Below are 26,347 nucleotides of genomic sequence, written 5' to 3'. Positions count from 1 at the left end.
ATCCAGGCCTCCGACGTGCAGGGTTCCGGCTCCTCACTGGGCTCTTGTGAATTGTAACTGTGATGTGGATAATACTTAAATACTTGATGCATATAAAATTGCTTGTTTCATCATATATCCCTACTGTAGCCTATATTGACCTATCTCTTTGCCCTCCTACTCCTTCCTTTCAGGCACAGGGCACACCTACCATCATGTGTAATGAATTTGGAGAGACCATCGCCATCATAGAGACGGCGGAGGGAGGAACCCTGGCGCTGGAGCAGGCCCTGGAGATCTACCACACAGCGCTGGAGAACGGCCTCACCATGGACACGGTCACCGTGGAAGGCCTGCAGCTGCTTTGAGGCCTAAAGCATTTTTCAGACTGACTAGTCCCCAGCTAAAGGATAAGGCTATTCCAGAATCACTACTTGAAGCCAAAGGAGAAAGTGACATTACCAGGGCCAATAGTACTCCCCCAAATGATTGACAATCACAAATGTGCTTAACTGATAGATCTCCAGTCAACAACTCAGTTGACTCTTATTTGACATTTCATATTGAATGCATTTAAATCTGAAGAATAATAGCTGACACTTAGGAGGAAGTCTTGTTTGTTTTACTTGATGTTGATGCCAAATTCTTTTTTTTTTTAAACTTTTGTTTGATCTTCTGGAAGTGAGGCTTGAATATATGTATTCTATTGTAAATAGTGGAATAAATTGTTTTGAAGAATCTTTCTCAATGTTTCCCGTGTCTGTTGAAATAATCTTGGAACTGCTATGCTGAGGGATACCAGCACACACGTGTTTGACGTACTAGTTTTACAGAAAATATGACAGTGTAATAACACCTCACTGACATAAGTCCCATCAGGGCTGGCAACTAAACAATATTTTCAAAGTCAATATATCTGATCAGTTTCTCGAATCATTTAGTCTAAACATGTTATAGCAAATGCCATCTCAAGTTACGAGGTCCAAGTGATGTTAGATGGGCTTCCTTTATCTCACAAGCAGCCAAGGAAGACTTAACATTTCCTCTAATGATCCATGAACCAAATATTTGATTCTTACTGCAACATTAAGCAGAAAGTTTACTTGAACGATTCAGTTAATATCCCAACTAAAATCATATAAATGATCTATATAAACTTGAGTGATTTCATTTTAAAGCACAAGTAAAACAACCAGACATGACATGAGTTGAACATCTACTTTATTTGTATACTGAAAGGTACAGATACAAACTTAAATTATTCATATAAATTCCTCTCTCGCTTACTGTAGCAGCAAAACAAGGAGCATAATACAAAAAAAAATTTATATCCACTTTTTTTTCATCCATACCATGTCTAACCTTCAGTAATGGGCATCTTTAAATTCAACGTATATTCAATGACACATTTTTCCTCAATATAACGAGTCTACTGACTCTACAGTAATTATGTACAACACAACCCAGTCTTGCACAAAGACAACCAATATAATATACCCTTACCAACCCTCTTTGATTAATTACCCTTGCCCTACTTCCCCCAGTTTCTCTCCATCGATCCAGATGGCCGTGCATGGAGATTGCAATAAAGTGACAAAGGAAGGAAGGAGGGAAGGAAAGAGGTGGAGGGAGGAGGAATACAAGCAAAGGGATGAAGGTTATAAAATCCAACTTAATAGTGAGGGAGTAAAAAGAATACAGGGTTGTCAAAAAATACATGACATATTACTCTTTTAAAAAGGAATATAAGGTCCCACATTTAGTTGTTTTTTTTCCTTTGTGACAATCAAGAAAACAAGTGCACCACAGGTCCTATGTTGAGGTGAGGGCAACCGAATGAAAGACTAAAATGGAGGGTTTGTGTAAGTGTCCTTACACACCTGCCTCAAAACTAGCTCTAAAAATTAATGTCTGGTCACAATTAGAATAATATCCGTCAGTTAAAAAGGACCAGGTTTTACTTCAATGACACAGTAGAGTATTAAAAACAAGAGAAATACAACAAAACTGAAGTATAATGATAATATTGAATAAAAACTGGTAATAAAATTGCTTGGCAACAGGAGGGATTAAGGCTGGGTAACCCCAACCTCCTTTATATATGGATTTGTGGTTGAGGCAATAGGATTCAGTCCAGCTGTGAACAGGATGTGCCTTTTTGACTGGGGCCCACCGTCTTCCTTCATGGCGAGCGAATGAGGCACAGGAATGCTTGCTTTCCTAGTTATTGGCATCTGCTGAGGTCAACCACGGGAAGGGATGATTGATGTCGGTTGGCCGTGATGAAAATGACGAGGATAATGATGATGGCACTGCCAAAAATGTCCACATAAGATTCGGCCGTTTGGTTTGAACAGACCTCCCCCGAATGTCTACAGTTGAGCAATAAATTGGGGCGAAAAGAACTCCATGAAAGGGCCATTCTGAACCGTCCCCATAGCAACGGGTTATCTCACCCAATGAAACAGTCCCCAGCCGGTGAGGGCCCAGCCCCCATAATGTCCAGCAGTGACAAACGACACACACACACACACACACACACACACACACACACACACACACACACACACACACACACACACACACACACACACACACACACACACACACACACACACACACACACACACACACACACACACACACACTTTGTTCCTCTCCTGCAGTCTGTCGCTGCTTGGTACTCAGAATTATTTATACTCTAAATAAAAAAGAAAACTAGTTTAACAGACTAAAACTACTGACTTGACCACATTCTGAAAAGGGGCCACAAGAGCCTTTAAGTCCCGACCACGGCCCCCGTTGCTTCAGGGCCAAACGAGGTCTAGGTGAACACAATGGTCTGCAGTTAACTGGCTTCAATGGAGGCCTTATCCAAGGTTGTTCATAAAAACAAGAGTGCTGAATCAACTGTGGGAATAAAAGTCTGCAGGGTGTAGTGTGCATGGGTGGTTATGTGTCTGTGTGTGCGTCATGGTATTGTGTTAACTGTTTTTTGTGCCACTGGCATCTCACATGTAAATCTTTTTTGGTACAGGGCTTATCAACGGCTCAAATGGATCAATGCCCGTCGTTGTACACCTTATGTGTGTCCTCTCCTCTTTGAAGTTGGCCACCGAGGATGTAAAGATGGAGGAAGAGACCAGAGGAGAGGTGAAGAGTGCGACCTCTGAAACACCCCAGTGGTGGCGGGAAGGGGGGCAGGCTGAGTGGCGGTGAGGCGTGACTCTGACCGTCGCTGATTGGTCCGACAAAACGAAAGAAACGAATCAGCTTCCCTCATCTGGAGGAGTCCTGGGACTCCCGGGGATCTCCCGGGCTGTGCTCTCCTGGTCGCTCCCCATCCACTCCCCCCGGCTCCCCTCCTCCTCCGCCTGCCCCGGACCCTTCTCCGGACTGGGAGCCAGAGGGCCCAGGGAGGGAAGGCATGGAGTCCGGACCGCCGAGGCCGGAGACCTCGGAGGGGGCGGCGGTCTGCATGATCTTCTGCCTCACCTCCCGGATCTTCAGCTGCAGGCACACCTTGGTGGGGAAGATGTCCGAGTAGCGTGTCTGGAAGGCAGCGGTGGCCTGGGCTGTGAGGGGGAACGCAGCGGTCAGCTCGGCCCTTCACATATCTGACTTGTGTACAACGGCTCTTTGTACTTTGTTAATTAGAGCGATCCCTGCATAACGTTGGACAAGGTAGCCGTTCTCACACATCGCAAATAAATTAAAACGTAGCTGTTCAGCCGACACCTTTATCCAAAATGACTAAGAGTGACTGTCTTTTTTTGTATTACATAATGTGTGTTAGGCATCAAGTATTTTATTTCTCTGGACCAGCCTGGGCTACCTGAAGGGAAGAAGCCGTGCTCCTGAAAGAGCTGCATGACCAGAGCCCTCCTCTGGTCCAGGGTGCGCCTCAGAGACGAGTAGGGGACCTTATCGAACTCCAGCTCCCCCAGGATGTCCTCCCCGTCCGTGCCTGGGGAGAGAGCTCGTGTTATGGGTGGGATCAAGGTCAGCCTGGCCTGTGGTTTGTGTTCGTTTGCGTGTGCCTGTGTGTGTGTTTTCCTGTGGCTAGGAATCACATGGCAGGTATTTTGAATATACAAGACCTTTATGATACCTTCTAAATCCTTTTAAATTGATCTAATTCCTGTTTCTCATTTTGTCTGAATTGGTTTCCCTGGTAGACCAGACATGCCCGGATGTCCTTACCTGGCCGGTCGAAGGTGAAGATGTCTCCCTCACACTTGGCGGCGCTCTTGGGGGTGTTGGGCTCCGAGCTGCAGCTGGAGCGGCGCCGGCTCTTCCTCTTCGGAGACACCGGGTCCTCCGTGGACGAGTCCAGGTCTGGGGCCGGAGGGACAGACAGCAAAACCCTCTCAAACAACATCCCAAACCCAATGCAAAACTCTTGATTAAACATGGGAAACTGTTGTGGTTTAGTACAGGATTCAACGCAGTGCTCATGTTACTCCCGATTCCAAGACTCCATCATTCTACGCAGTGAGAGTCCACAAGGGTTACCCCAGGGTCAGGAGGACTGAAGCGCTCCAGCCTCCAGGCCAAACCCAAAGCCATTCAATACTGGGAGTGAGGAGGTTCATCAGGTCGTAACCCAGGCTACGACCAATCAGGGTAACGGCCTACTGTTACCCCCACAGACACGACGCCACGGCGCGTGGTTAAACAAGGAGAACAACCACGTCCCTCTGTCCGTCCCCTGACTCCGAGCGCTCCCTGGTGACCCACCTGTGGAGTTCTTCCTCTTGCGGCGGTAACTGCCCAGGATGGCGCGTGGAGAGGTGGCCATGCTCTGCAGCGTGGGCGAGGGCAGCACCTCCTCCGGCCGGAACTCCGGCAGTTCGGCGAAGCGCTCCTCGAAGTACACCTCCGACAGTACCCTGCCCGACCAACACAGGGACACGCAGAGGACACGTGAATATACACAGGCTCGCCTGGGGCCCGCCGGGAGGGCAGCTGTACACATGCTGCCTGAGCTATGGCATGAGAGGGTAGGTCTCTCTTCTATGATGCTTCATATGAAGCGAGCCTGTGATATCGTTATTGGGTACGTTGGTGAAAAGACTTTTCTAATTCACAGCGGACACAAGGTATCAATATAAACTCACTTATCCACAGAGTCAAACGTCTTCTTGAGAGGCGGGGGCCGGGCCTTGATCTTCTTTGGTGGGGGGGTTTCTTTGTCGGTCTGCGGGGGGGGCAGTGCGGGTTCAGAGGGGGGAGGGAGAGGAGACGAGGGGAGGGACTCCTTCCATCCAGTCTGCAGAGGAAAGGACACAGCCACGGAGACGTTGATGAGAGAACCCCTCACCACCAATAGTTAATGCTGGGCAGTAGCTACTGCAACGGTGAGTCCACTCAAAATGTGGACAGTCATTTAATGCAAAATGTATTTATAAGAATAAAGATTTCTGGCTGCTCTGGGAATACCATCGAGTCCCTTCCATGCTATTTCCACATTATTTATAGGAATTGCGTTATTTAACCTCAGATTTAAAACGTTTCAGCAGATATCGTGATGTATATCCTCATCTTGATGATGAATGCCTTAATGTATATCCACACTGAGCTGTGACCCGGCCCCCTACCTCTCTGCTGGCACTGCTGTCCCGGCTGCGGCTGCTGGAGGCGTCCGCTGCGCTGGTGCCGTCGGGGGGCTTGTCGGAGGAGGACAGCTCCTCGCTGGGGTGGGAGGACGGGGAGCCCGCCGGCTCGGGCTCAAAGGAGAAACGGGAGGCTGCTGCCTCCCTCTCTCTCTCCCTCTCTCGGTCCCTCTCTCGCTCCTTCTCCCTGTCCCTGTCCTTTCCGCGGCCCCCTCCTTCATAGTTGCCCACGGGGATGTTGGCCACCATGGCCTTCACTTTCTGAGGGGTCCTCGCGGAGGGCAGGGGGAGTTTGGGTGTGCCCGGTGCACTGCCTGTTAAATGAGATGACATATTTCTTTAGAGACCTGATATCAAGTAATGGAATTCAGTAAGACATGAATCACAGTTAAATATTTATACAACTACCATCAGGTCTTCTAGCAGACTTTTTTTTAAATACACATCATTAATAAGCAGGTAGGAGCATCTTGCAAAAAGGACTGCAGACCTTTCTGTGGAGGTTAATTATTTAAAGAGCCTACAAGGGGTTTGGAAAAAGCCACGGCACTGAGTAGAAATACAGACTTCAATTGCAATCTACTGGAGCTTAAAGGGTAAAATGGATTTGAGATATGTTTTGTATGATAAAGAGTTGAAACGTTCGTTTTGGAGCACAAAAACGCATATAGACGCTTTCTTCAGTTGGCTGTTTTTAGCCTATTCTATCAAAATGCTATAACCTTGGAACGATGGGGGCACTGGTTATGGTAAAAACTAAATCTCTATTTTAAACCACTTAAAGACTCGATAAGTAGATTGGCGAACACAGAGGTTGCGTGTTGCTGACGGATGTCACAATCTCTGTGTTCGTCATCTACCTATCGAGTCTTAAAAACAAAATGGCGTCGACGGGTGATCTACTGATGGTATTGTGTGTATAAAATTTCCTTTTTAATAAACAATATACACTTACAAAGTTCTCAATGCCTCGTTTGATATGTTAAGACCCTTATTATACTACAAAAGAAGTGTCGGGCTACTTTTAGCCTTTTAAGTGGTTTAAAATAGCGATTTAGTTTTTACCATAACCAGTGCCCACATCGTTCCAAGTTTATAGTGTTTTGATAGAATCAGCCAACTGAAGAATGCGTCTATATGCGGATTGTGTGCTCCAAAACGAACGTTTCAACTCGTTATCATACAAAACATATCCCAAATCCATTTTACACCGGAATTACCCTTTAATGCATGTGTCAACACTAGTGTCCCCTTTGCTGGCTTAATCACCGATGATCTGATCCGAGTATATGGTCTACTAGTGAACAGTAGTACGTTAATATAGACAGAATGCCTCTAAAGAAAGGAGAATGCGTATTGGCAGAGAGGTAGCGGGTCCTACCGGGTGGGTGGATGGAGAGTGGGGGACTGCAGGCCCTCATGGACACTGCCGGGCCGCTGGACGACACGGCGCTGCTGCAGGTGGTCTTGATGGTGGCCGGCCTCTCCATGGCCCGGTCCTGGTGCCCCAGCAGCTCGGCGTGCCTCTCGGCCTGCCGGTCCAGGTGGGGGTAGCTGAGGGTGTGGGTGTGTGGGATGGTGGTCGGCGTTCCCACCGTGTGCTTGGACAGAATGTGCACGGAGCCGCCGGAAGGGTTGGAGACGGAGTAGACCATGCTGGGAGGCATGCTCGCCATGGACACCACGCCGGTGTTGCCACTGGACAAGGCAGGGTAGATGGTGGTGACCGCCTGCCCCCCGGTCGCAGGGGTGGGGGGCTGTGGGGACGGGGCGCGGGCGAGCAGCGCTGGGTGACCTGGATGACAGAAACAAGATGAGAACAAGTCCTTTCATTGAATCCAATATATATCCAATCAATAGATGCTATGGTTGGGGGTTTTTTTCAGGTAGAACGATACTAGTTGTTATAAATCTCGTCATCTTGCTTGTTACATTTATTCCTACTTATTGGAAAATCTTCTGAGGCTAGAAGGATTGATCTGATGTCAGCAGCGGACTTGAGCACGAGGATAAAGAATAGGAGCTTGTGGCAGCTAGCGCCATTCTTTTTTCCCCTTTCTTTTTACATGTGACAGTCCCCTGTGTGAGAACAACTGAAATCAGATTGAGGACATTCAGAGTAGAATAGGACTTAGGGTGGAAAACTAGCTTTATTCTCTGACATATGCAACCTGCTGGATGGATGTTGAGATTGGCGGAGAATACAGGCAGAAATAATGAATGACCTTTAGGAAACAGTGAATTAGATTTGTTTAATTTAAAATCCTCAATTGATGCCAGATGCAATTCCAAACAATAAGCCCTCTATGTCTCTATGGTCGACAAATGAGAAAACCCTAGGCTATATAAATGTAAATGAAAGCGAGGTATGTAGTGCTGCCTGATTTATTTCTTACTCCTCATCCTCATCTTAAAAATATATCTCAAACTATATTGGCATACACGCAGAATATGGAGAAAAGTGAAACGTTTTTTTCAAAGTCACCCCATGTGAGGCAATCAAAAAGACATAATGATAGATTAGTAATTCCTCTTGGCTTATAGGCCTAGCCTAGCCGATTAAGACAAAGATATGAATAGCAAGCTTATGCAGTAGTGAGACCACCGCTAGTCTTTACTTAAACATGCCTAGCAGCCTTATACTGGATTGTTAACGGGTTTCTTATGTTTGATAAAGAATGGTTAAAAAAAGGTGATTTGCAGACAGTTGCTTCCACCCTGTGGCAGGAGAGAGTGTAGCAGTTCATTGCACATTGGAAACAGACAGATGAGCTCTTACTTCATTATCAAGGTTTCATTTGTTTGATTGTTGATTGACTGTAAACTGCACTGTTTTCGGGAGAAGTATCAACAGTCTAATAAATGTATACTCCAACCCTCATAGATACCTGTTAATACAGGAGACCTAACAGCCACCTCCAGAGCACTGACCTGGCATCAGAGGCTGCACCGGGGGGGCGATGGCGGTGAAGCCCAGCGTTGCTATGGTTGAAGGGACATATGCAGATCCGGCCGACGGCAGAGCCTGATGGCTGGGGGAGGAGCCTGTCGTCGTGGAGACTAAGGGCAAAGTGGAGGGGACCCCTGGAGTGGACTGCACATAGGTGATCCTACATTTATGATAGAGCGAGAGAGAGAAAAGGGGAAGCAGAAGATGACATTTGAGCAATGGTAAAAGTCAAACATCACAGCAGTTGCTCAGATCAGTTTCATTATTCTGTGTATTATACCTGCGTCAGATATTCCTTGCCCTCAACAACTCTTGTGTGCTTTATTATAATATAATGTAGATATAGTGTTAGAATTGGTATCTATCTAGGTTTCCTTAATGCAAAGGTAAGTGAAAGAACCTGAACGTCCATCCAAGTTTTCCGAAGTATATTAGTATTATTCATTGGAGTCAAACCTTCCACTGTCTGATTCTATAATAGTCTCTGGCCAATAGAATTCAGAGAAACTAAAAAAAAGCCAGGTACCATTTAGTGATGAAATGCAGCAAAACACAGATGAATTACAGAAACCCAGCCTTAGTATCATAGAATGACCTCGATTTTTACATATATGCATGAACTGTTAAAAAGGTAGAAGTCTGAAGACAACCATATTAAAGTTAATTTAACGGAGAACACACACAACATCAGACAAAACAGGCGGGGAGAAGTGAACAAGACTCGAAATGGAAAGAGGAAGAGACAACAAACTGCTGCATGAGGGGTCAGAAGGCGTTGTGCATCAGAGGCAGCAGCCTCAGATGAGTGTCTGTCTGTCTGTCTGTCTGTCTGTCTGTCATGCGTAGGCGGTGGAAGGCAGATGCAGCGGGCCGACAGCAGTATGACTGTGAACCAGCGGCTCCAGAGCAGAGCTGAACCAATAGGACCAGTAATGCACCACTGTTGTTTGAACCAGGCAGGCAGCGTCGGCCCCAACTCGGTCCTGAACAGACGTCGATGTTCCAGGCTCCTACAGCCTGGGCCTATGGAGCTAGGCTCACGCTACCATGAGACGACACAGGGTCCGGTCCTGCTGGTTACGTTCCTGTTCAGGCGTGGTGCCACAAATGACCATCTCTTTAATAAAGATCTATTTAAACTTGCACTGTGCATCTTCTTCAGTCCACCCTCGCTCATTTATTTTTGGTCCAAATGATTTGAAATTGAAAATATTAAAATCCCAATCCACCCACAAATCAGTCAACCCTGTTATTGCTAATTCTCTAACATATAAAAGTGTTTAGAGGAGAATAAAATGCAAAATACAATTAATTAAACTGATGAATAGAAGAACCTAAATAAAATGGCCATAACCAGTCCAGCCTGTAGGTGGATATTAATCACAGTAGAGGTGGGGGGAGCAGCAACATAGTAGGTGAATGCAGATCAGAGTGGTCCCTTTAGTTGACCTTGTTGTGTTGATTTTCCCTTGGTTGGGGATGGGCTCGGTGGGACCTTTCTCACAGCCTTTCTCACAAACCGTTACAAGCCCTCTGTGAGCCAGGGGTGTGTGCTTCCTGTTGGCGTGTACTGACGGGACAGATGTAATGTGTGTGTAAGGGCTGGTCACGCCGATGGGGATTCATATCAAGCTGTGCGTTTGCAAGGTTTAGTTTTGATTGAACGTTAGAAAATATGAAAACATAGTAATGTGAATATGATGACTAAGAAAGCTGAGATATTGCATCTAATACTCTAATACTTATATAAGAGGATCAGACGTATTATATTAATATGATTACAGCTCAAGAACCAAATAAATGTCATCAAACAACGTATTAAAGATAGACAGTGGGAGAAAACAGCAAACTATCATCCACTTTTAATAAGAATTAAACCCTACGATTATGCCCCACTTGAAATTGTGCAGCCCCTACGTGTGTGTGTGTACGTGAGTGTGAGTGTGTGTGCGTGTGTATGTATTGTTCCCCACCTGGTGGATGCAGGTGGCAGCAGCAGCGTCTGCGAGGGGGCTGACCCAGAGGCCATGACGGCAGCTGTTCCCAGCGTCCCGGGGAAGGGGCTGGCAGGATGCACCGCTCCGCCCTGGGGGAGCTGGGCCTGGACCACAGGCATGGGAGCGATCTGGATGATCTGGAACAAAGACCCAGGGAGGCGGTGAGCCATGGCAGCGCTCCCATCGCTCGTCTAATGTGCATTTGGAATACGAACACCGTGCCCAGAAAACTTTTAATGTTTGCCATGAATAAGTGAGTGTGTAATTAGCGTCTGTTCAGTCAGTGTCCCGGCATTGACATGCTCACTGACCTTGCTTCCTGTCTGTGCGCCGTTCTGGACAGGAAGGGGTGGGGCAACAATGGGGAACTGCTGGGCGGAGGCCGGCACAGTCCGCAGTGTTGCCATGGGAACCAGCATTTTACCCTGGAGCCCCGGGGACTGGGTTTGCACTGAAGAAACAAAAGAACAATAAAAGAGCATTCAGAGGAGCCCAAACATTTATAAGTTGAGAATGGAACGTTTTGTATTTTATCACAATGCTCTAAAAAGGTTTTCACCTCTGGCTCCAGGGCTGATCAGTCCCACGCCTTGGCTGGTCGTGTAGCCGGCCAGAGCACCCGAACCATGCTGCTTCCCATTGGCCAAGGATACGTGTGTGGGCGGGGCAGTGGGTAGGTTGAAGACACTGGTTGGCTGGCTGACGTGCTGGGGCGAACTCTTGGCATTGGTAGGCAGGGTGGGAAGGATGTACTGCACCTGTGTGACGGCCTTGCCCCCGGGAGAGGTGAGGGAGGGGCCGGAGAGGAGGTGGGGCTGGAGCAGCGAGAGGGGCAGGGGCCCGTTGGTCTGGCTGTGCGGGGCTGCTAAGTGGCTCGTGGGAGGGGCCTGTTGTGGGGCTGCCTGGTGATGCTGGGGTGGGGAGATGAGCTGCACAGTGGGCTGAGCGGAAAACGCCCCTCCCAGCACCAGATTGGTCATGACCCCTCCAGGACCGACCGCTGCACCCACGGTGTGAGGTGAGGAGGAGGAGGAGGGGGAGGAGTAGTACCCACTGACCGTCGCCCCACTTCCTGCTCCGGAGCCAATCAGAAGCTGCTGCGGCTGCTGTTGCTGCAGATGTGGGGTCATGGACCTCCTGTCGTGCAGGGGGCTGGGGGAGGGGCCTAAATCACGGGGTTTGCTGGCGATGGGCACCGGCGAGCTGATCACAGGACGCACAACGTTGGTGACCACGGTGGAGGCCACCCTCACCGACCCCATGCCCACCATGGTGCTCAGGCCCAGGTGACCGACCGTGGAGGCAGGGAGGCCCATGCTCGAGGTGCTGGATATGACCGAGTTACCGGAGGAGGAGAGCAGGAGAGGAGCGGACGCCATGCCGCCTCCCTCTCCTCCTCCTCCTCTATATCCATCCTTACTCTCCCCATCTCCTCCCCTTCTCCGGCGGTCGGCCAGCCCCCCCGCCCCCGGCCGGCCCTCGTCGTGGCGTTTGGTTGCGGTGTAGGAGGAGAGGGAGACGCTCCTGCTGTGTGGCGTGGGTTGGAAGGAGGAGGAGCAGATGACCGGCGCAAACGCCCGCTGCGGAGAAGGAGAAACAAAAAGATCCAAATGAAATAAATAAAAAGGTTTTAACAACTCCATCTGGGCCCAATGAGGGATGAACCACTCCTTAACCTTTCCTCGTGTGTTGTTTCTGGATGATCAAACAAACAACAAACCACGGAGGGCTGCTTCTGTGTGAGTACTTCGGACAGTATAGTATTTCACCTTGCGCTCCCCCTCGTCTTCTGAACCGTTGTCACTGTCGCTGTCGGTCACTCGCTCCTTACACTTGAGGTCGATGGAGCTGGTGGGATAGGGGTCCTCTGTAGGAAGGAATTGCAAGGGCGATGGTTACACAAGGGATTTGAATGGGAGCCTTTATTAGCCAATCACAATGGAGCACACAGTCCATGGCAGAGATAAAAGCTTAAAAATAAGTGCACTCTAATTTATATTGGATTTCTTAAAAGGGAACAGAAAGGCAGAAACCAGAGGAGCAGAGATTGCATTAGTTGGAATTCAATTAGTTATGGATGTAATGCAGTGAGACAATGACATTTGGAAAAAAACATTTTCTGTTTCTTATTTGTTCCCAAACATTGTGTGACATATATTATCTTATTATTGCATCTAAATTAAATTGAGTCTGTAATTACTGTACATATACTGTTATTCTATGGATGGATATATTTTGTATTGATCTTAATCAAAAATGTAATTGTCGACATTGGCCAAAGCTACAGCTGTAGAGATTAAGGCAACAGCCGTAGTAACCCATGACTAAGAACCATGGTGGAACATCAGTCCTTTTATCACTGAGGTCACATTTTCGCCTGCATATTGATGACCATTTTCAAGATCATGGTAGGTGACTTTTTTTATTGTTACTTTTCTCCAAAGAAACTAAGAGACCACATGATTAAAATGATCGTATTTTGTTTATTAAAATGAAAAACTGAATAGTGACTGCACACGTCAAGTGACAATATAGACTTTGTATGCTGGACAAGAGGCCGGGAAGCGGTGGTGTTTTCTACATTATGACATCAAATCTTTTTTAGGACACTCGGAGATGCTCAATGTATTTATTTATAACCCGGCACAAGGAAGGGGCGGGCAGACACACAGCCTTCTGGGAGTCCTGCTCTCCTCTCTAACGGGCACTGTGTATAGCTACAACTTCTCACCAATGACATCGTCATCGCCCTCCTCTTCACAGATGACCATGCGCTCTTCGTCGCTGGTCATGTCCTCGCTGACCCCCCGCTGGGCCCGGGACTGAGGCGGGGGCCGGCCCGAGAACTGTCCTGCTCCGTCGCCACACATCTGAAGGAAGGTAGAGACTGTCTTTAGCAGGGCCACTCATGAACCACCACAAAAAACAACAGGGATGCACGGGTTTATCGGCCAGACGTCGGGAACGGCCGATGTTCACGCTGTCTGCATATCGGCAAATAGGATGACATTCAAAAATGGCTGTGGCCAATGTTTATCTGCTGTGTCGAATACATTTTGAATAACATATTTCAGTACGGTTATATTAATGAAACCGAAAAAGCAACCGAATCGGCCAAATTTTTCGGTCCACAATTTCACTATCACTGCATCACTCAAAAATACTAAGATTAATTGTATTGCATTATTCCTGTGTGTAGAAGTTCATAAAACATTGCTGTTGGATTTAATATTTTCAAAATACAAAGAAGCTTAGTTAATGTACTGCTACGTGAATAGAAACATTTTTAGAGAAAGGACTGACAAAACCAAAAAGCCAGCCCTTTTTGCAATCATTAAGCCCCTGAAAGACAAACCTATATATTTTGCTGTATCACTAATAGTGTGAATAGTTATGAGTTCTCCCCAGCCCTGTTGTACCTGCGCAAGCTCAGCCAGCGCCTGTGTGTTGCCCCTCTCTCCCCGCTCAAGGCTGTGCATGGCACTCTGTGAGAAGGCTCGGGGGCGGGTCAGCTGGCCCACGTGACCTTCTCCTGCGCTCCGCTCGGACACGCCCACCAGACCCGGCCCTGCCCCTTTCAGCTCCACTGAATGAGGCTCTATAACCAGGCACAGAGGAACAGTTTGATTAAACACCGTGGGAAACCGGGGCAAGGTTTGGATGACCTGCATCCTCTAGATAGTGTATAGCATTCTGTGTATGCGTGTGTATTAGGGGTGTAACGGTACACTGAAGTCACGGTTCGGTTCATACCTCGGTTCAGACATCACGGTTCGGTACGAGTTTGGTACAATGAAGGGAAAAGAAAAAACAAAAATGCAGAAGAAATTCTTTTTTATTGTCTCAGGTTGTACCACCTAGTGTCATACAGTCTCTCCCGTGAGCTAGCTGCAACAGCCTGAACTGTGTAATCTAAGATGTAAACAGTAAACAATAAGTGTGGGGGGTGGGGAGGGGGTTAAAACCGGATTGTGATAGCCGCGGCAGCTACGTTAGCATAAATCCAAGGAAAAAGAAGAACGCGCAGAATGAACAAAGATCAACAATGTAGGACGTCCAAGAAGGACGGCAAACTTTGGTGAGACATTTTCTTCAATAAACCAAGCTTTTGCCTCACGGATTATGTGTTTGTTTATTATTCCCCTGTCTCACGGAAGTGCGATTCTGTCGACCAATCAACAGACAGCGTGTGTAGCTCGAACTTGCCGGCACCCTTTCAGGCGTCTCAGTTGTCCCTGAAGGTCGCGTATCAAACATAAGTTTGGCATTACATTAATTAATTCGCACGCCAGTTTTATTTAATTTCATACCGTGTATTCTCCGTGTAAATCCATGCACGAACCGTGACGTCCGTACCGATTCGGTTCAATACGAATCCATGTATCGTTACACCCCTAGTGTGTATGTGTATGGAGGATTGTGGGTGAGACTGACCTGTGGTCTCAGACATGGACCTCTCTCTGGCGTCCTTACCGCTAGGGATGCCGCGGCCCTCAGAGCTGGACTTCTTCCTATCTTTGTTGCACCACTTCCAGTCTGGATGGGCCTTGAAATGGGCCTCTTTCACCTGGGAACGGGCCGTTTGGGTAAATGCCGCTTTAGAAAAGACAGGATATTCTGAACTTGCTATCAGTGGAGGCAGGATAGTCTAGTGTGGGGACAGATCAGTCTCCACTCTGCTAAATGCCTATATATATATATATATATATATATATATATATATATATATATATATATATATATATATATATATATATTACTAGTAATACTGATGATGGCTCTGTATGTTTTGGATACACATCTGTGCCTGCGTACCTGGAAGGCCAGGTCGTGGTACTTCTGCTTCTCTTTGGGCCCCAGCGCGTACCACCACTCCCCCAGGATCTTGCTGACAGTGCGGTTGTCCTGGTTGGGGTGCCGCTGGTGCACCAGCGCCCGGTGACGCTTGCTGAAGATCATGAAGGCGTTCATGGGCCGCCGTATGTGGTCCTTCTCCCTCTGAGAGGATGGAGAGCATTGTGCAGTGCTTAGGGTGTTTGACTCCCAGCCGAAAATGTATCTAGGTTTAAACCCAATGTCTACAGTCTACATGTAGTCTTCCTTGAGCAATGCCCAAACCCTAAAATATGCCTAAAATGTATTAACCTCTTAAGCTCCAGCCTATTTTTAATTTTCTAATTAATCTAATTAATATGCGTGGTGTTTGAGTTGTGTTTAGCAGAGTTTCTCATGTTTAATTTGATATGACTATTTCTACATAATAAGGGCTGTGTTGTATGTGTTGTATGCCTTCTGCTGCGAGAGTGATCAAGGTCTTCCCAAATCTGGGGACCCTCGAGTTTAAGATACATAATAATTAATTAATGAAGCCGGTGTTCATCAATAACACGTTTTGTAATAGATTAACTGTAAATTGCTTCTGATAAAAGTGACTGTAAAATGATTAAGCAGTAAATTCTCCAACACAAAACCAAGCCTACACATTGGTTTACTACTGTAGTGATGAGAAGTATAGATGTGGGGTCCGGGGCGTACCTTCCCAGGACTGCTCTTGTCCCCGTCTTTGGGCAGCGCGCTGAGGGACTGAGTGCGTCTCTTCACCGGTACAGCCAAAAGGGGCGGGTCCGGCAGGACTCCCGGGAGGAACCTGGAAGAGGGAGAAAATACATTACACAAGACATTGAAGATCATTACACACAAATAACTGGTTGACAAAAAACGCATTGGCCACGTACAACCATGGAGCCCCAGATACTGAATGTTTTGCTTGCTCCTTCTAGATGTTAATATTCGCCTGATTCCATTTTGATATATGCCAGAACTACCGGTTAGTCTACGGCTCAGGGCCCTGGCAGTTGGTTTCTTGTGAAACACAGATCAGCAGATTGAGCAGCGCCTCCAAGTCAATAACTGGCAGCCTGACCACTGCCTTTCATATTGTCATAAAGAGAAGGAATGCTTTAGTTCCTGTTATCGCCGCTCTAGCCGTAAGCTACGCTGCCAAATTTAGAACAAGCCTACAAAAATATCCCACACATTTTCCTTTTTTTAAAATAAATATCTATCAAAGTCTGACGTTGAGCAACCCACAACTTCTCTAACGCACCGATACCAACGAAGAGGAACTAAACAATGGAAAACCGCGAAACTTTGCAAACATAACAGTGGTCTCAGGCATGTCTAATACACTTCAAATACAACAGTAGGTTTGGCTTACGGATCATCCACGTCACTCTCGGTCTCGCTGTCGGCCCGCTCCGCCTCCTTCTCCCTCTCTGGAGCTGGCTCGTCCACCGAGGGAAGAGGCCGCGACTGGGGACCCCTCTCCACGGTCATGGGTACCTCCGCTGGCTCCTGTAACACCACCGGCATCCCTTGGCATTCTAAGGTAAATTACATGTTTTCGGCGTTGAGCATTGGTAAGAATCAATGGGAAATACACAAAAACGCATTCCATCTTTAATAACCATGAAGACAACTGGTTCAAAACAATTGAACAGTAAAACCGTTTGTTTACCTGACTTTAGACTTGCTGCTTGAGGGTGATTGATTGGTTGTTGGCCCTCTCCTGACTGAGCAAACGCATCTGATTGGGTTGGTGCCAGGAAAGGGACCAATGAATGCCAGGGGAACACTGGAACAGACCGTGGCTCCACATTGGTCCACACTGTAGAGGAAGGATTTTTTTAATATAAATGCAATGCCTAGCAATGATAAAATCCAGTTATTTATATAAACTTAACTGATCGATTTAAACTGCATTTCTAAGAAATCAAACCTGTACAATTATTTATGATGACACATATTTGACATGGTGCTATCTTGGGAAAATAAATAAGGAATACGATACATTGAAAACACATAAATACGGTTACACTGACCAAACATGCTCAATCCTTGACGCAGATATTGAGGATTCTCTGAAGAGAACATGGTCGAAGCAAAGTCTTGCTGCTGTGGTTTATAATAAATGGTGTGTTTTTTATAATAAAAAAAGATGTCCCTTCTTGGAAGGGATGATACTTCAACGAAAAGTTTGATCTGATTCTGATAAAATACTAAGTGGTCCGTGGTTGTTGCATCAGCTGTCTTCCCTTCAGTTTGCGATCATCATTCACATTATTCACTGCATTATTCCAGTTGTTTGTCGAAGTGCAGTCGTTATTTATATTTGGACATCACTACGATTTTATGACGCAGGGATTCCATCTCTTTCCTTCTCGGGCAACACCGCAGTTTGATAAATCGAACAGAATAATCAAATATCCATGGGCAAAATGTAATACAAAATGATTACATTTGTATATTGACCGAAAATTAAACGGAATTGATTAGACAAACTAGAAAATTACCGATCAAGGCAAGATTCCGCCGTGGTCTAATTACCCCCGATGCCCTCTCACTGTTTGTTTACATCGGCGCATTAGAATGGCGCCGAATGGGTTAACAAGGCCTCGCTCTCGTCCCCGGCCTGGATTAAAACACGGATCCGTCAACTACGCATCTATCTTTGGAGACACGTTAGATCTGTAAATCAATGAAACCGGTGCTGTGATTACGTGATCTCAGAAGATCATAACACACTAAAACAACCCCCCTGCGGAATAATCTAGTTCAAAAGGCAGACGTAGCAGGACAACCGTGACTATCGAGCTAGTGAGGCAATAGGTAGATGTGGGCTATGATTGACATATGTCGCTAACTGAGACACATTGAGCACTTCATGTCCGAGAGGGCTCTGCTAATATAACACCGGGGTCTGTCAGTGTTGGTTCACATAATTCACACCGGCCAGTCTAGCTGCCCCTTGCATCAACCAGAGCTCCCAGTATACAGGTCCAGACCCTCGGGAACGCCCCTGGTCCTGCACCCTTCGCTCACAAACAGCCAAAAGAAACGCAACTGTTCTCATGTTCTCCACACCGACGATTATTCACGTGTATTCAGCACACACAACGTGTTTGTTTAAAAGAGAACATCCTTTCGTAATCAAATCGCCAAACAAATACATATGCCATTTGCGGTGGTTTCCATCCCTGACATGAAATGTGCACACCTGCCTGTACCGACACACTAGTGATCAACACCACGTTAACTTAGGGGCAGAGATGCGGGTATCACGTCTGTTGTTAAATTGGGTGCATCCGCTACCTAAACCGTCAAAAGATAACTACAAATCTGTCAAGGATCGTCCATAACCTGTCCACTACTACGAGCTAAACTCGGGTTAGGCAGCCTCACGTTAGCTAGCTACTGATGGACTACAACGCGGAGCAGCAGCGACGATGATGGATCCCCTCGGCTCCGGTCCGCTGAGAGGAGATATCAAGTCTGCTTCATCCAACTCCGCTCCAGTTGTCAACGAGGACAGTAAACAAAACGCCCAACCGGAGGTGTTTGAAGCGGATTTCAACCCCGAATGATTAGCATCTAATACTCAGTGATTAAAAGCAGCAGCAGCAGCAGCAGCGAGCGGCTCGTGAGGTCCGTCTGCAGCAGGTTAGCTCGAGCCACTCCGGGCTGCGTCCTCCTCCCCCTACGAGGCAGCGCGCACCATCAGCCTCGATTAGTTCTCGTGGTGGAGGCCTTTTCGCGTGGAAATGTCCTCGTTTAACATGTTCGGCGAAAGGCTCAAGTTTACTGAGTTGTTTTTTTTCCCTCTTGAAAACCTAAGCCCTTCCTTTCTTTTTCTCCCTCCCTCTTCCTCCTGTTGTAAACTAGGCTGCTTGCCCCCCTTCCAAGTCTGTCAACCTCGCCCAACCGTGTCCCGCCCCTTTCGGTGGATTTAGACATCAGCATTGGCCGAGGCAACAACCAGTCATCGGAGTGCCAGGATTACTGATTGGCTAGAGTATGCAGAGGAATGTCAGTCATATGCAAATGTTCTAATCTTGATAGTCAGCGTAACAGCAAAAACAGAAACAAGGCATTATTAAATGACAAACACCATTTTGTGTGCCTTGTCAATTGTCTTTTTGCTATACGTGCTTCTTAAAGTATGCTGTCACTTATCTACTGGTAAAAAGTTCGTAGTATAACTACATGGCTGTATGAACGCGCGAATCAAACGCCGGCGGTCAGATGTAGGGCAACCAATGACCTAACAAGTTACACGAAGTCCCTCCCTTGGGACTGGCAACAGCCATGGGGCCAAGATCCAGGTGTAGTAATCAGAATGGCCATCGTATGAAGGGGGCGCATTTATGCTTACATGGTGGTCACGTATTTTCTGCTGTACCCAACACGGCAATTGAATGTTGGATATAGGGATTTTGTGAGTGACTATCTTTGGCTACTTTCTCTAAGGGATGGATGGACCCTGTCATTTAATGGAAGTTTGGGTAAACTTGAAATGGCTTTTAGTTAAGAATCTGAAAAAAAGATTGTGAATGTGTCCTCCCTTTTGTTCACTCCCTACCTGAGTTGCTCCTAAGCTGTGAGTGAGAGAGCAAGTAATGCCACTTGCTTTAGGTCAGTAAATCAAGTTATTCTTAATAATGCTACTCTCCCATCACCGGATGTCACCACTACCACATATGCAATTTGTATTGAGACCCACCAGAAATGAGACAAAAGAGAAATGAGAGCATGCAAGGGTGGCTGTCTTGTAAGAGAAGGAAAATGGGTGGAACGGGATAAGAGGAGAGGACCAGAGGGTAAAAATAGAACGAGAGTCATTCTGTGATTCAGAAGAGGGAGGGACGGGGAAGGGGGTGGACGGAGAGAAAAAAACTTGTGTGAAAACAGAACTTCTCTTATGTGACCATGGTAGCGATGTCAACTGAAACAACAGATAGTAAAGATATTTAAGGTTGGATAGAAAACCGCCCCTATACCTGCCACAGCTGGTATCTTACTGGATTTAACAAGGGCATTGTGTGTGTGCGTGCGTGTGTGTTGTTGTCGCGACATATCCTGCACCAGAACTCTCTCCACTGTCAATCAATGAGGCACAGAACTGGGAGGGGTAAACACCGTGGCCCCCAGCGGCTCCTAGGGAGTTGGGACACTGGCCAATAAGGTCACAGCGAGTTCCTCTGGCAGATGTGGTCCTAGTAAAGGGCCTCTTAACCCCTTAGGTCCCAAGTTACAAATCAGTCCCATAAATCACCACCTTGGGTGTAGATTTCCAGAGAATAACTGATGAGGAAATTGACATTATGATAGCAAATAGTTAGTAGTAAATCGTAAATATAGTAAGTTAAAATATGCATATTTCTAAGTGATTGTGATATTTTACAGTCATTGTCAGGCTGTATTCTACCGTGCACCCCCTCATCCCCTCCCACACATACACACACCCACATAGCAACTCCTCTGCCATCCTAGCTCTCTCTTTGTTGGCATGATATTGACATGAGTGAGTTTTCACTGGAACCATGCAGAAGTGAGAAGAGCTGTAAAAGGTATTTTTAGATCATCTAGAGTTATAGAAAAGACCATAGTGTATATGATCGAGAGAGGGTTTTCCCACACAGAATGGCCCAGTAATGCAGAACGGTAAAAAACTTTTTTTAAATTGTTTACAAAGTCCATATATCGTTCCAAAACTGCTCAGTCTTGAAGTACTACCTAATGCCATCCATTATCTTTTCTATAACAAGCTTACAAAATGGATGCTTCCTTTATTCTTTTTCCTATCTTCAATGTCCTATATCCTTTTCCTTGTCAGATGTACTTAATAATATGTACTTAATCCAATGGAATATATCCTGTGTGCTATATCCTGTTCCATATCCTGTGTGCTATACCCTGTGTGCCATATCCTATTTGCTATGTCATATGTGATATGTCCTATGTGCCATGTCCTATTTGCTATGTCATGTGATATGGCCTATGTACTTTATCATAAGCATATAACATATGTGCAATTTAATAAGTGAAAGGTAATTTACACTATAACTACAGTTATACATCCTATAGTCTATATCTCATTTTCTATGTTGTATGATATGTCCTGTATTCTATATCCTATGTGATATATCCTATGTGATATATCCTATGTGATATATCCAATGTTATAAATCCTATATTATATATCCTATGCGATATATCCTATGTTATACAACCTATGTGATATATTGTATGTTATATATCCTATGTGATATACTGTATGTTATATATCCTTTGCGAGAAAATCCTATGTTATATATCCTGTGGGATAAATCGGATGTTCTGTTTCCTGGGATATGACCTTTGCACTATAACCTAGGTTCTATATTTGCTAAATCAATGATCTGTATCCTATGAGGGATGTCCTACTTGCTATGTAGATTGTTGTCGTACTGTGATGTTACCTCTTCCATTATGGTGACCCCTTTAAGCCTGTGCTGGGAGGATTGGGAGGGAGCAGATATGTTGGATGAGCGATGGCTGTGATCATCTGAGAGCTTAACGCTTGAACATATCAAACAAGCCCCTCATAATAGAGTTCATTGGCTCCATTATTTTTATCAGCCATAGTAGTTTTAGGTTTATAGGTTAGGTATGTAAATTACCGGAGTTGAGCTATATCTTACCTTTTACCTAAATCATATAACAGAAATGTAGACAAGAAATGTTTAAACACTTCACTTGACAAATAATTATGGTAATAGAAAAAAATCTGTTTAAACCGGTTTAGGCAGATGAACAACGAGGCAAACTTGCTATAGTTATGCATTCTTAAGTCAATGTTTATTGCAGAGGTTGAGACAGAGAGATCCCCGAGACTATATGGCGTTCCTTCTAAGTATCAAACCAACCACCACGATACGGGTAGGTGTTTGAGGTATTATATTGGCTGGTTTGCAGTCACATGGACCCATGGATGAGTCTTAAATGCCCCCTGCCAAAACTTTTGTTCCACCTTTATGCTCCCGTGTCGACGCCACACCTGCAGAGCGGAGCCCCTCTCTCCTCCTCTCCACCGCCACTGCGGCGGCGCCTCTGCTCTGTCGCTCTCCCAGCCATCCAACACTCGCTCCGTCCAATTATAACCATCTACCATCCTTCGTAGTTACTATGGCAACAATCCTGTCGGGCAAAGGGTCCCCGAGTAACCTGTGGCAACCAATGACCATTAGGTCTATCTCCCTTCAACCGGTCACAACCAAGCCACCATGGGTGTCACGTTTTTTCAGATGGAATCCCAATCAACTGCCATTGAATGCAACCTTAAAAAGCACAGATCTATGACCATCAAAACTTTACCTCCTCGAAACCAAGCCTCCCCATTCCCCTTCTCTGTGTGTTTATTACCCATGTAAAATAATCATTTCTGGACCTGGTGAAATCTCTCCCCTGCTTATTCGCTATTCAAATGATGTTGCATGTAATTGGATTTAAAAAGGCTCGAGCAAACACATCGACGATATGAGCAGACTCCTTGGCTACCAGAGGCAGAGCAAGCTTTTCTTCCCCAGCCACAAACCTGAACCAATGAGGAGGGCGTACGTAACGGTGCCTTCAGACCAGTGTGTGGACGGCTGTGTCTCTGAGCTGCTGCGAGCTGCCGATGTAATGTGTGATTTCTACCATCTGGTGGCACTGCAAGCTCAGAAATAAATGAACCAGTGAGTGGAGAGAGGGAAAGAGGATTGGGATGAGGGGAGAAGGAGAAAAAAAGCCAACCGCAAAGTCTCGTGCAAACTCACTTTCATACATGACCAGGGACGGGGGATGAAACTAAACGGCACACTTTTAGGATGAATAAACGGGAACTAACTTAGCCTACGGGTAAACAACACCAACGGTATCAATCTGCACTCATGTCTAGGAGGAGGTGAGCCTTATCTCTGCACACTCATGTTGATGTTGTCCTTCCCAAGTGTAGAGCACAATGAATTGAGAATGAGCATTTTGCATGGGGGCCTTTTGTTAAACGTTCAAGGCCATGGCCACACCGAACTGAGCGATGAGTGATCCAGATGTGGCTGTTGCCGTGGCCTACACATCACTCCCCGATATGCACGGCTTTGAGCGTTACGTAAAGGGAGGGAGGGGAGGGAGTGAGAGAGGGAGGGAGGGAGGGAGGGAGGGAGGGAGGGAGGGAGGGAGGGGAATGTTATTCCCGGGTATCCGTATCCGGGTAGACCAGAGAGAGCGAGAGGGGGAGTGAGCAGGACTGGAGGGTGGGGGGGATGGATGCGCCGGTGGGTGATGGCAGTGGGAGAGCGGGCGAGGGGATGGTGGTGGGGGGGCGTTGGTAACGCACCACTGCAGTGCGATGGAGCGAAGGGTTAACACGCACAATTTGTCGTGAGTCTGTTTTGAGACAATTTTCGAGAAAAAAATGGAGGTATACAGAGAGATCAAAAGAGATGGGTCACGGAGCACAAAGTCACACGGTGAGGCGAGCGCGCACGTGTCCATGAGCGTGACCGCCTTTATGTGTGTGTGTGGCGCTGTGTCGAGTTCATTTTTACATGCTTTTCTGCATGCACATCAATGTTACCATGTTAAAAAAAAGTATTTCACCAAACAAAAATTCACAGTCACTGAAATAAGAGACTGATTTTGGAGCAAACAAAACATCGTCATGATGATATTCTGCAAAACAAACGGACCGCACACACAGGAGGCTGAGCGACACGGAGTCACACAATGAATGCCTTGCTTCACGACGGAAAGTCTCCGGTGCCGTCATGATATGGTCATGATAACTGAGATTTTCTATTTCTCTTTACTTAAACTCCTTTATTTACTGCCCACTCATTCTGGGATTTCGGAGGACAGACAGGATCTATGGATCCTGCCTAAAGTACCCCACAGTCCCCCTCATCTCCCTGATCTCAGAGTCAGGCGAGAACATTTCTTCTAGAAAGTTCCCTCTGTGAAATAAACAAAGTCTGTCACGATGAGGTAGAACTGTAATTACAACTTGGTAGAATAACATAAATATGTAAATAATTGAATTTAAAACAAAAAGAAAGGTGTTATTCTTCACTTATGCACAATAAGTTCCCCTTGATTTAAGTTGCAAAGAACAGAGAAACCTTGGCGGGCTTGCACACGCACACACACACAAACACCCATGGAAAAACGCACCCACACACACACATACCGGCACACACACACACACACACACACACACACACACACACAGACACGCACACAAGCGCACACACCCACCCCCACACACATCAACTCCCCCCCCAACACACACACACACACACAGCACAACAGTTTCTTCTTGAGAATATTCGGTTACGCGCGTGTTATTTTGATGTGTGCTGTTTGCTTTGTTACCATGGCAACAGTCATTTGGCTCACACGTCATATCCGGTTCTTGATGACACTCGATCGTTCATCTTGTCGCTAACACCTTATTCAACCCACCCTAATACAACAGAGAGAATACACAATGTAGTACAACTCATTTCATACTCACCCTAGTACAGCACATACACACTCTAGTACACGTACTCCAGTGCATCCTAAACACCAGACAAACACACTGTATAGTACAACGCACTCTAGTCCACCACAGACAGAACACCCTAGGGTGCCTAATACACATGCTACAACACATGAATAGACGCTCTGGTACTAGTACATCCTACCCCAACTATCCTATTGCACATTATACACGCTCTATAGAACAACACATGAATCCAAGCTCCAGCCAATCATGCGCCACGTATCCAAGCGTGCATTATACAAAAAACACACACTCCGGTATGTGTCACGCAATACAAATGCTAGTAACTCCAACATCATACACTCTACCTATTCTGGTCATCATACAAACCAAACACACAAAACACACCCTACTACAGGCAACACCACACATACACACTCTGGCACCTCACACACGCCCCAGTCAAGACGTCACACACAGTACACGCTCTGGAGCAACACACCCACAACACACACCACACACATTCTCTTTTACAGGCATTTAAGTACATCATACACACCACATATTGTTCATGTTCACATATTCACCACATATATTCTGGTAGGAAAAATACACCACACTCTACTCTAGTTAGTCAAAGACAATACACACAACACACATCATACATGATATACCACATGCTCTGGTAGACAAGATACACCACACACTACTCCGATACATCATGCAACAGACACACAACACACATCGCTCATCATATACAACCACATACATCAAAAGCAATAAACACTCGTTTACATCATACACCAGACACATGATACACATCGCTCATCATACACCACATACATCAAACACAATACAGAATACACACTCGTTTACATTATACTACCGACACACAACACACATCTCTCATCATACACCACATACTCTGGAACACATCATACACACCACACCACACGCTGGTAGAGAGTGCACCACAGAATCTAGCACACCACACAGAAGACTGAATATATGTTGCTCTCAATCACTGGCAGAGCTTTACTGGAAAAAATACTAAATACAAATATGAAACAATTTATACGTAGTATATTTTACTACATATTCGAGGCAGGAAAGGAGGCAAAAAATATATAGGCTTGGTTCTTTATTCCTGAATTAATTTAATCTGATGTATTCCTCTCGTCTTCCATATCAGTCTGTTAAAATCCCAACCCTAGTATTTGTATGTTCCTCTTCGTCGCTGCACTACAATAACACCAAGCAGCACACTCATTGAAAGACATTGTGAAATAAATGAAACTAACTTCCAAGGTCACAAAATGGCCACAGTACGTCTGCAGTCAAAATGCTGTATTTATAATTAATTTACAATACATCCAAATAATATTCCCCCATACAAGTCAGAGGCTATTTAAGTTTGCAATGGGAAATTTCACACATTTTATCAAATTGGCACCAAATAGCCAAA

General features: G+C 46.0%; 2 protein-coding genes across 4 annotated transcripts in view; one reads left to right on the top strand and one right to left on the bottom strand.

The window, feature by feature from the left end:
• The window catches only part of znf526 (zinc finger protein 526), a 5,235-nt gene extending 4,508 nt beyond the window's left edge, over positions 1-727 (top strand). The window contains 1 exon segment of the mRNA XM_079751492.1: positions 174-727. Coding sequence (XP_079607618.1) covers positions 174-347 — 174 coding nt within the window. The 3' untranslated portion in view covers positions 348-727.
• Positions 728-1,210: 483 nt separating this feature from the next.
• cicb (capicua transcriptional repressor b) overlaps positions 1,211-26,347 on the bottom strand; it is a 40,938-nt gene continuing 15,801 nt past the window's right edge. Inside the window, exons 3-21 of one of the 3 annotated variants that reach the window (XM_079751649.1) lie at positions 17,059-17,208; positions 16,759-16,924; positions 16,077-16,188; positions 15,357-15,539; positions 14,976-15,108; positions 13,961-14,139; positions 13,273-13,411; positions 12,311-12,408; positions 11,101-12,121; positions 10,853-10,992; positions 10,518-10,678; positions 8,526-8,704; positions 6,976-7,389; positions 5,580-5,908; positions 5,100-5,251; positions 4,720-4,880; positions 4,183-4,317; positions 3,815-3,946; positions 1,211-3,554 (exon numbers count right to left, since the gene is read on the bottom strand). In XM_079751649.1, the coding sequence (XP_079607775.1) occupies positions 3,259-3,554; positions 3,815-3,946; positions 4,183-4,317; positions 4,720-4,880; positions 5,100-5,251; positions 5,580-5,908; positions 6,976-7,389; positions 8,526-8,704; positions 10,518-10,678; positions 10,853-10,992; positions 11,101-12,121; positions 12,311-12,408; positions 13,273-13,411; positions 13,961-14,139; positions 14,976-15,108; positions 15,357-15,539; positions 16,077-16,188; positions 16,759-16,924; positions 17,059-17,208 (4,280 nt within the window). In that variant the 3' untranslated portion in view covers positions 1,211-3,258. The remainder of the gene's footprint in view (positions 3,555-3,814; positions 3,947-4,182; positions 4,318-4,719; positions 4,881-5,099; positions 5,252-5,579; positions 5,909-6,975; positions 7,390-8,525; positions 8,705-10,517; positions 10,679-10,852; positions 10,993-11,100; positions 12,122-12,310; positions 12,409-13,272; positions 13,412-13,960; positions 14,140-14,975; positions 15,109-15,356; positions 15,540-16,076; positions 16,189-16,758; positions 16,925-17,058; positions 17,209-26,347) is intronic. The other 2 variants (XM_079751650.1, XM_079751651.1) reach the window with 2 other exon arrangements.

This window comes from Pollachius pollachius (assembly GCF_949987615.1).
Source record: "Pollachius pollachius genome assembly, chromosome: 1".
Lineage (NCBI taxonomy): Eukaryota > Metazoa > Chordata > Actinopteri > Gadiformes > Gadidae > Pollachius > Pollachius pollachius.
The sequence above is the reverse complement of the archived record's forward strand: the minus strand, read 5'-3'. Positions and strand labels throughout refer to the sequence as shown.